The 9,886-nt window shown below is 41.0% G+C and overlaps 2 protein-coding genes across 2 annotated transcripts; one reads left to right on the top strand and one right to left on the bottom strand.

Moving 5' to 3' along the window:
• The first annotated feature begins 1,549 nt into the window (after positions 1–1,549).
• On the top strand, positions 1,550–4,755 carry LOC107275835 (exonuclease V, chloroplastic). Its single transcript, XM_015784245.3, has 7 exons — positions 1,550–1,976; positions 2,052–2,156; positions 2,478–2,599; positions 2,746–2,895; positions 3,615–3,768; positions 4,017–4,093; positions 4,206–4,755. The coding sequence occupies exons 1-7, from the start codon at positions 1,662–1,664 to the stop codon at positions 4,414–4,416; spliced, it is 1,134 nt and encodes a 377-aa protein (XP_015639731.1). The 5' UTR covers positions 1,550–1,661; the 3' UTR covers positions 4,417–4,755.
• A 126-nt stretch (positions 4,756–4,881) lies between these two features.
• LOC4337666 (protein IQ-DOMAIN 2) lies at positions 4,882–8,722 on the bottom strand. Its single transcript, XM_015784241.3, has 6 exons — positions 8,393–8,722; positions 8,209–8,297; positions 7,416–7,703; positions 6,289–6,504; positions 5,981–6,100; positions 4,882–5,883 (listed from the first exon to the last, which is right to left on the bottom strand). The coding sequence occupies exons 2-6, from the start codon at positions 8,281–8,283 to the stop codon at positions 5,158–5,160; spliced, it is 1,425 nt and encodes a 474-aa protein (XP_015639727.1). The 5' UTR covers positions 8,284–8,297; positions 8,393–8,722; the 3' UTR covers positions 4,882–5,157.
• Positions 8,723–9,886: the final 1,164 nt, after the last annotated feature.

Genomic DNA, 9,886 nt, shown 5'->3' with positions numbered 1-9,886 from the left:
TTTTTTTGTCAGACTTACATTTATTTATATAATCAACGTTTGCTTCTTTATGAGTGATGTTTTCTTAAACTAGCAGAATGCTCATATACTTACTTTGCTACAGATAGAATAATTGTGTTACAGAACCGAATTCCTTCTCATACTCTTCTACAGATAGAACAGACTATGTTGCAAGCCAAATTCCTGCATGGAACAATATTTGTATTGCTTGTGAAAAGAAATATATGTGATGTTTCCTCCATATGCTTGAGAGATTGTGTTGCAGGCCGGTTGTGTGATGAATATCAAAACCTAATTACAACTACATTGCTGAAAATTTGTTTCAAATTTGTACAGATAATCAGAGGACACCATCACACCAGTATGCACTAGGTGAAGCATCCTAGTGTTGCTGCAGATAATCTTCTCTGTGTACTTTGCAAGTAGCCTAATGGTATCCAGGAAGAGCTTCTGCAGAAACCACCACCACAAGATCTTTCAGTGTTATAACTTATAATGGTTGCATTTGGTCTCTGAATCCCATTAAACCATGATCCAAATAAAACTGAAGAAACAAAAGCAACTTTTCTGTACATTCATAGTTTTTTTTTGGGCATCTAAAAGGTTTTCCCCTTTATTTTTCCCTCAAGACACATGTTTCAACCGAATGAGATTTTCACAAATGCAGAGCTAAGGAAAACTATATATATCTCACAAGTTAACACTCAGCAAACAATTAATATTTGTTCCAGAACCGGTTTGAGGCATAATAAAACAGAATAAACTTCATTACTATTGTGTCATGTGCTGACCAAAGTATAACAATAACTGATGAAAATGTAGGGTCATATTTCAGGCAACAAACCATCTCAAGGAGGCACAGCAGATGGATGAGCTTGTTGATATGGTACACCTTAGTCATGCTCTAGATTCTTGTGGTCATCAGCTAAACTATCCTCAACATGTACTTATGCATACAGGCATGCTCAACTGCAAGATGGAGTGGAAGAACACCCTCAGTGACAATATCTGATGCTGCTTGCTGGATGGGGAAGAACCCAGAGCTGTTCATGTAGTTGGCACAACGCAGGGGCATTGTGTTGAACAATGGAATTGAAGCTTTGAGCCATTCGGTCCACATTTCTTCTTATGAAGAGATTGAGCACAGCGAAATATCTGCAAATTCGGATCCGTTCATGTTTCAGAATTCAGAGAGGGTAAGATTCAGTCGGTTAGTTTTTCGCAGACTGAAGAAAAAGAAGATGTTGCTGAAATTCATATTATGATCAATGGATTGCGGTGATCAATTAATTAATATTCCCTCCGTTTCTAAATATTTGACGTTAACTTTTCACTACATGATTGACTGTTCGTCTTATTCAAAAACTTTTATGAAATATGCAAAACTATATATATATATAACAATAAATCAAATGATAAGAAAAGAATTAATAATTACTTAAATTTTTTGAATAACACGAACGGTCAAACATATTTTAAAAAAATCAACAGCGTCAAATATTTAGAAACGGAGGGAGTATAGTACTAGGCCTAAATGGCTGTGACGTCAATTTTAAATTTTAAATTTGAATTTAGAGGATTATTTTGAACGGTCAGTGGTCAAAATTTTCAAAATTTTTGTGTGGTTGGTGACCCGACCCCCATCTCCTCCTCCGACTCCGATGCGCTCCTCCGCCGCCGACGCGCCGCCCCCCGCCACCGCGAGTGAGATCGGAGACCTCCCCGTGGAGATCGTCAGCGACGAGGAGATGGCGCTCATCGAGGCCGCGCTCTCCGCCGCCGCGGCAGCATCCCGCCCGGTCCTCTCCTCCGCCGCCGCCCGCCGAGCGGTCCAGCTCTCCTCCTGCGCGGCCTACTCGGCCGCCTCCGGCGGCGACATCGAGGACTCCCCACCTCTCCCGACGCCGCGGAGGGGGTCTCTGCTCGCGCGGTTCCGCGACCGCCGCGCGCTCGCCGTCACCGACATCACCGCCACGGTAAAGCTGCATCGCCTTGTGTTTGTGTTCTTCCATTCTCAGTGATTCTGACGGCGGCGTGCGCCCTTGTGGCAGGAATGGTGCGATAAGCAGCAGGAGTTCGTGCTGGAGCACGGCAAGCCGGAGATGACGCAGGCCATGAAGGCCGGGTCCGAGCGCCATGCCCAGCTCGAGCAAGAGGTGAGCCCTGCACTGCAGTGTTGGGATCTTCCAAGCAGAATGCTGCCTTCACATTTTTCTACCTTGAAATGCACTGAAATGATAATGCCATATTGAGATTGCCATTGTTTTGTTCATCATGATGTTATACCATGCAGGATCTTATCTGAAATTAAGTCACATTTCTAGTGATTGCGTATGATTGATTTGATGTTATCATGAGCTTCATAGCCATATTGAGTTTTCTCAATTTCTGAAGAAGACAACCATTTGTTCCTTTATTTGGGAATGGGAGCTAACTACCGATTTATTTCGGTTTTGATTTACTTCATTTTGGAGCAGGTTATCGAGAGAGTCGAAGTCACCATTAGATCCGCAGAAGAATCGTGGGCAGTGAAATTCATGAACTTTATCGTCGGAGCAAACCAGTTAATGTTGGAGGGCATCACTAGGGAAATCCCCGTGTAAGCACCTGGCATGTTCTTATGTGTATACTTCTCCAAACCAGTAGTGCATCTTGGCTGCGGTGTTGATTTACAGAGGATAGAAAACATTTTTATTTCGTTAACATTACTTTCAGTAAAATTGATTCTATATCATGTCATTGCAGAATTGGGGTCGTTGAAGGTTCATGGATGATAGGTGTTATTGATGAACTCCGAATGCCTCCAGATGGTATTTCAGTCCATCCTATCCTGGTGGATACAAAGACACGTTACAAACCAACAGTTCCCTTAGAAGCACAAAAAAGAAATGGAAGGTTTGCTCTTAATCACAAAATGTAGACACCACAAAAGTATTATTGGCAGGTAGTAGTACATAGTTAAGCTTAGCTTCAAATGCGTGTTCCCTTGAATAATGAATGGTGAATGGTGATTCCCTTCAAGTGACTTCTGCTTTGATCTGGAATTATACAAAGTTGTATTTGATGCTTGATTGGTATATTAACAGTGCCATTGACAATCACACCATAGTTACAAAGAAGATTTCAAAGATCATTTTTTGCTAGAGCACACTTAAATACTTAACATTTTTCTTTCAAACAAATTTAGCTTGTACCTAGATCTGTAATGGTAGACTGGTAGTATCCTTTCATTCTGATTATAGTATCTTGTGAGTATTGTTAGGAAGCAACTCTGGGGTCAATTATTCAGTATGTGGATAAATTAATCCAAGTTGATGATACTTGGCAAGTACACCTTTTACAAAAAAAAAAAAAAGAGTAGCACTGGTATCCCATTTATTGCGCCATCTAAGAGACAGATATATCTTATTTCGTATGAAAAGGTAAATTGGACATTATCTAGAAAAAATGAAAAGGTAAATTGGTGAGCCTTACTGTTTAAGAATAAAATTCAGATGATAAGTAGTATCAGTATGTGGAGTTCTCTACTAGTTTTACTGTTTTGCCTCTCTATGATGATGCAAGCTTGCAGCTGTGAAGTTTGTATCGTTCTCTGGTTGATATTTTTGTGGCAGGCTTCAGGTGATGTGTTACAAGTATCTATGGGACAATTTGATCAGTGAGAAATTCCCAGCAGAGAATTTCTTCAGCTATTTTGACCTGGACCCCGGTTACTTGTTATCAGACGATATCAAGCAATACATTAGATTGTTGGGGCTCAATGCAAAGGTGCCAATTCCATGCCTCAAATTTTCTACACTTTGAATTGTTTCCTGTTACTGTACAGGCACTCTGATTTGAATTACCAGCTGTTTATGGGAAATCATTCCATTCCATGAGCAGTATAGTGCTAATATACTATACTGAACATTCCAGCAAGTGATTGCTAAAATTAGGATGCTCATGCTACTTTTTGACAAAGTTATAATTCTAGTATCTTTGCGAGTTGTAACTTGTGACATGGTTTCTCTTTGTAGACCTTAGAAGATGTATTGAAATATTTCAAGGTCACCTGCCATACACTACCACGGTCTCAGGAACAGCTGCTCTTGAGGTAAATATGAGTTACAGGTTTACAGCCTGCACATGACCTGTAGTACCTGACTACTGAATGCCTAATCACTAGTGTAGTGAGCTCTTGCAAATGACATGCTAAACTGGTGCAGATATGAGCTACAAGCGGACAATTCCCTGCTTGAAGAATACCAGTTCTCTTATGATGCTAGGTGGCTCAAGGATCAATTTCAGGAAGTCCTCAGCTTCTGGCAAGGAGCACGGGAGCCTAAATTTGTGAGTGAAGAAGAGAGGTGGAAATGCAGTTTCTGCAAATTTGCAAATAATTGCCCAATAAATGCTTCCACATCAAGATGTTGCTGACTAAAAAACAAATGTAGCATTGAAGATTGCTATAGGTCAAAGTTTAGTGAGATTCTTTTACGCCTGACTGAAGAACCAGTCGTAGCGATGAATTTGAACATTTGAAGCGCCTTATGTTCGTTCTTTCATTTGTTCTTCTTGTTCTTTGATGATGATATGTAGATCAATGTAAGATTTCAGCATTATAACTTAGATGTTGATCAGGTTGTTATAAAGAGGAATATTTTTGTTGTACACAATGAGATAACTTCATGGAATTTGCTATTGTGGAATTTTAACTTCAAATGTAAATTTCTTATGATTATTAATATAGTGTGATTTTTTGCTTTGATCTGGTGACATTAGGTTTTCACTTGTCCGAATATTTTTTTTCTCTGATGGTCTTTAGACAGATAGGAATGCTTTGTTTGTGCAATACAACAAACTCTGAAACTGCGATTGCACTGTTCAGACTTCAGAGGGATCTTCACAAAAAGAAATATGTGGCTCACATAAATAGAAGAGACTTGTTTACATACAAACACCAAAGGTTTCAAGTGACAAATCGATATAGTTTTACAGAAACAACAAATGGAATCGACTGGCAGGGTACTTGCGAATCTGCTAGAGCAAATAATGTGGTTATAACTGGAAAAACAATGCCGGCAACTCATACAGCTGATATATAATCTTAAACCTTTGTTCATTGGATGAAATATATCTGCAGAATCCATTGCTCCCTCCTGGTACTTGTCATATGAGTCACTTGCTTCCACCATTGATCACCAAGGCCTCTGGCTGTGGTGGCTCAGCAATGTCCTTCACCACCTCCACCTTGGGAGGGCCCGAATGCCGCCTCATCGGAGAAGGCGGCGCCATTCCAGCTTGGAAGGACAGCTTCTTCTTCACTGAACCAACAGAGGCTACTTTCTCCGGTGGTGTCTCTGCACCATCGGTCACTGCAGATCCTTGGAGGCGCAACTTAGCTCTTGCAGATTTTGTGGGAGCCATGTAGCTTGGCACAGATGGGGAGCTTGCGAGGCTCTCGTCGTCACGCACGGTTGACGTGGCTATACTGTGCCTCCTCGGTCGTTCAGACTGGACACTGAACACACTCTTCGCGTCGTCATCAACCTGTGAGAGCCCATTCTTCGGTGTCGCGGATTTCTTCTTTGCAAAGATCGGTGACACTTTAGCGGAGGGAGTTGAAGGGGATTGACGGGAGGCTGGACGGGTCAGCTTTGGAGTTGTTGGTGATGACTTGTCTGGCTTGGATCCCCTACGGTTGAAGGCTTTTGTGATCTCACCCTCTCCAAGATTCAAGCTTGCACTCTTCGCTGATGCACGGTCAAGGTTGCTCTCCTTGTCGGTCCCAGCACGCCCCTCCCAAGGCTTTGCTGCCATCCAGCGTTCCAACCAGCTCCATCCCCATTGTGGGTTGTTAGGGTCTACAAACATTGGGTTGACTGACCTTGAAGTGCTCTTCCACTGCAGAAGACAGAAGTTTCGAAACATTTTAAGCATGTGTGGTTGAGTGAGTCAGAGTACAGATTGGCATCTGTCATTGAGAAGCACAGATATCTACCTGATGTGAAAATGCATATGCGAGCGCCCTCTCCCTTCTTACTGCAGCCTCTTGCCTGCTTATAAGACTCGCCTCAATTTGTTCCTTAGACTGAGTGCTGTCATCCCACTGCTCCCCCATCTGATATGATTCACAAATAGAGTATGTTTAATGCTCCCAATGATATTTTATGATTTTCTGAGAGATGTAGAACAACTGCATACTAGAGTTCTCATCAAGCAAAATTTATTTACAATAGAACTAATAATAATAGTATCCTAGGAAATATTTTATCGACAGATTGCAAGGTTTTGAGATAGTTTGCCTACCCTCAAACTCTCCAGCTCCTGTTTCAGCAGAAGCTGGCGCTGGAGGGCCTGGTTCTCCTCTGACATTTTCAGCCTCCTTGAACGTATCTGCGACTGCACCCGTGCTAGAGTCTGCATGCAACGCAGAGTGCTTGCAGCTTGACGCTTAACCGAGTTACCCTCAACCAGTGACTTCAATCTGACAAGTCCCCGCAGAGCTCGTAATGCCCTCCTTGCCTGCATTATTGCAGCGATGAAATGGTCAATATATTATAGAAGTAACAAAATTTTTACTTCTCGCTAGGTCAAGTTTTAAAATTTGCTATCATGTTTTCCAAGGAAGAGAATATACTGCTGCTAAGTCGACTTCAAGAAATGTTATCTTTGTATGAAGGGACAAGGGGCATCAATAAGCCTGACCAACAAATCCATCAACATCAAAAAATGATTAAGAATCAAAATTAGTAATGAAAGGTGGCTTCCACCAACTGCCAGTTGATCAAGAACTAATTTCTAATACTTGCCAAGATTTTTTCGTAGATCATGTCAACAAACATATGCAGAAACAAATAAACAACAAAACGACTACTTCAAAGGAGAGGAACCAAACTATAAGTTTGAAGTTACCCCAGGTGCACAGGTCACACAAGAAAAGTTTACCCCTGAATCATAGAAGCTTGTTTTTACCACACAACATTATGAAAAGAATACAGGAACTGTAAATACCTAAGATACTTCAATCAAGAGTCTCACTTCAAATTAACAGCAACCAGCCAACTACCGGTTGATTGATTGGTGAGCTGCCAATACCTAAAATTTCTACAGGAAAAGAGAAAAAAAATCTCAGGATGGCCAGTTGGCCACCAGCAGACATTTGCTTTCATGTGCAGTCATGTTGATGAGGAGACAAAATCACAAAACTATACAAGAACTGTTCTTTTAGCGTCTAACCTCAAATTGCAATGACCTAATCAGCAGCCAGCATAAATAAAAAACTCAACACAACCACCTTTGTAATATTTGCACCAACACAGTGGTAAATGAAAGCAGCTGATGAAATAAATAGCCACGACGAATTCTCAGACAACTGAGTAAAATGTAATGAAAATGCAATCAGATAGCTGAATTCAAGAGCTATTTCACATTACCAGGTAACCTCGGAAGGCGGTCTGGATCTTGATTGTAGCTTGCTCTTCCCTTGATACACCAGGTGGCAATGACGATGTCTGTGCGGGTACGGGGACAGCCTCAGGTACAGCCTCCACAGTGACATGTTTGCTTTGCTCCTGCTCAACTTCAGGGACCTTAACCTCTTCAATCTGTTGAACAGGTGGAGGAGGTGGAGGGGGTGGCACCGAAACATTGACTTCCAGAGAAGCCGAAGGGGTTAGATCTGGCGGGTTCGGGTTACTAGCTGCTAATTTTCTCCTCAGTCTCTGTTCATTTCAATGGACAAAGTTTGAGTTGTGGTTGCAGTTCAGCTCAAATTGGAGTAAGACATAGTAATTGCGGAAGATAATATGATAATTTGGTCATATAAATCAGTGAAGACAATCAATTTCAAGAGGAAATATGTTATGTATTCTTCTCAAATTACTGAATGGCAATTAAAGAATGCCAATTGAAACCATGACATGGGTGAAAATTCCTTGGGATTTTGAAATTATGTGCAATGGTCACCAAAAGAGCGCCTCCCTTAAAGCAGTAACAATAAAAGTGAGATTTTGATATCAACCAGGTCCAAAACTAGAACCAATGTGCTCATCGCTAATTGGAACAAGAAAAAATTGAAACTTTTATCACAACACAATTGAGACCTCACTGAAAAACAGAATTGTTTGCAATTCAGACGGAAAACTACAAATCCTGATCGAATCCAGATTGAACTTTCTAAATTCGAAACAAAAGGGCCTATTCAAACGAACCCCAAGAATCATTTACCTCCTCCTTCTTCTCCTTGGATTCAGGGCTGAACACCTTCTTGACAGCTCCAAACCACTTCCCCTTCTTCCCCATCCTCCCAAATCCTTCTGAAGAAAACCAAAGAAAATTACCGATCAGATCTGCAACATCCCCAGATCTATCCTACAAAAAATGGCACAATGGGATGGGAAAGAGCACATACAGAGGAGCCCTCAGAAGAAGAATCACCAAATCTTCCTGCGAAAGGAAAGAGAAAGAGGGCCAAATAATCCCCCCTTTCGGTTGTGCGGCAACCAGCAGCAACAACAACAACAAGGTGTGTCAGATCGGCATGAGAGGACAGCTTAATTCTCCAGGAATCTGCACAAATGCAATCATGTGGATGGTGGTGGTGGATGAACAAGGAGGGATTCTAGCTGGAGCTAGGACTGACAGGAGGGCACGGCCAGCCCAGAGCCAGCCAGAGCAGGAGGAGGAGGAGGAAAGGAAAAAAATGGGTTCTTGGAAGTTGGAAGCTGTTGTAGTAGAGGCTGGGATCTCTTGGATGGGAGTGGTGACTGGTGAGAGCAGCTGAAGATGCTTCTTTGGGTACACTTTCTTGGTGCTTCTTGCAAATTCTTGCAACTCTCTCTCATCAGTGGGAAGAGGACTGTGGACAGCTTGGAGACAGAAAAGTGTGAAATAATAATACAACTGGAATCTCCATTATATATAATACACTGCTAATATAGAAATATTTTCTTGAAGGCATCCAATTACTCATAGTATGATTTATTTTGGACTTGTGTGCTTATGTGTATTTATGTATTCTTAAGGCTTGATAGGATCAGGTGGATGTAGCACTGAAGATATGTAGCACTACTAGTCATAACAAACTGCAAGTGATCATCCAAAACACTGAAGTTGTAACTAACAGTGATTATCTGAACTCTGAATTATGATGACACAACCCCACAAGCATATGAGTGATTGCCTGTTGGGATTAGGAGAGGAGATTAGTTGCAACTTGCAAGGCCGGGCCTTCATCAGGACCCTGCTTGTCTGAATGGCCATAGCACTCAGCATAGTTAGTGGAGACTTGCCTTCAGTCATAAGTTACTCTATTGAGTGCTTCATCAGCTAACAAAAAAGTTGTGTCAGCATTAATCAGTTATAGATATGATCCTACTTATTAAGCTGTGACAGCCAATAAATCCTGCATCTATGTTGTGTACAATTTTACAATATATATACACTAGGAGCAAACAAATTATAGAGGATGATTTTTAGTTCAGTGTGAAAGGACAGCAAACTAGCATATATGTATAGTATTGCAAAGGTGGCCTAAAAAAATGAAAAATAAAGAAAAGTTATTGTATGATTATGCTAATGAACAAAATAAATCATATCATTCTCTATATGCAAGGTGGCAGGAAATTATTTGATGGATCATGTTGCAAACAATGTGCCAACTCATCATAACTGTTTATATTTCTCTTTCTTGTTTATAGTCGGCTCCCATATGCATGTCTGTTGTGCTGGCAAGCTTCAATAATTAAAATATTCATTCAATCTTATCACAAATTTCTCTCCAGGGACACATCAAATTTATACTTCTCTAGGTACAGATATGTTTCTTGCATGGCAAATTTCATTTCATACAATTCTTTCTTTTCACTAGCTCCTGCAAAATATAAAAACAAAAAAAATGCAAAAT

The sequence above is a fragment of the Oryza sativa genome, chromosome 5, assembly GCF_034140825.1.
Source record: "Oryza sativa Japonica Group chromosome 5, ASM3414082v1".
Lineage (NCBI taxonomy): Eukaryota > Viridiplantae > Streptophyta > Magnoliopsida > Poales > Poaceae > Oryza > Oryza sativa.
Note: the sequence above shows the minus strand (reverse complement) of the source record. Positions and strands in the feature narration are given on the sequence as shown.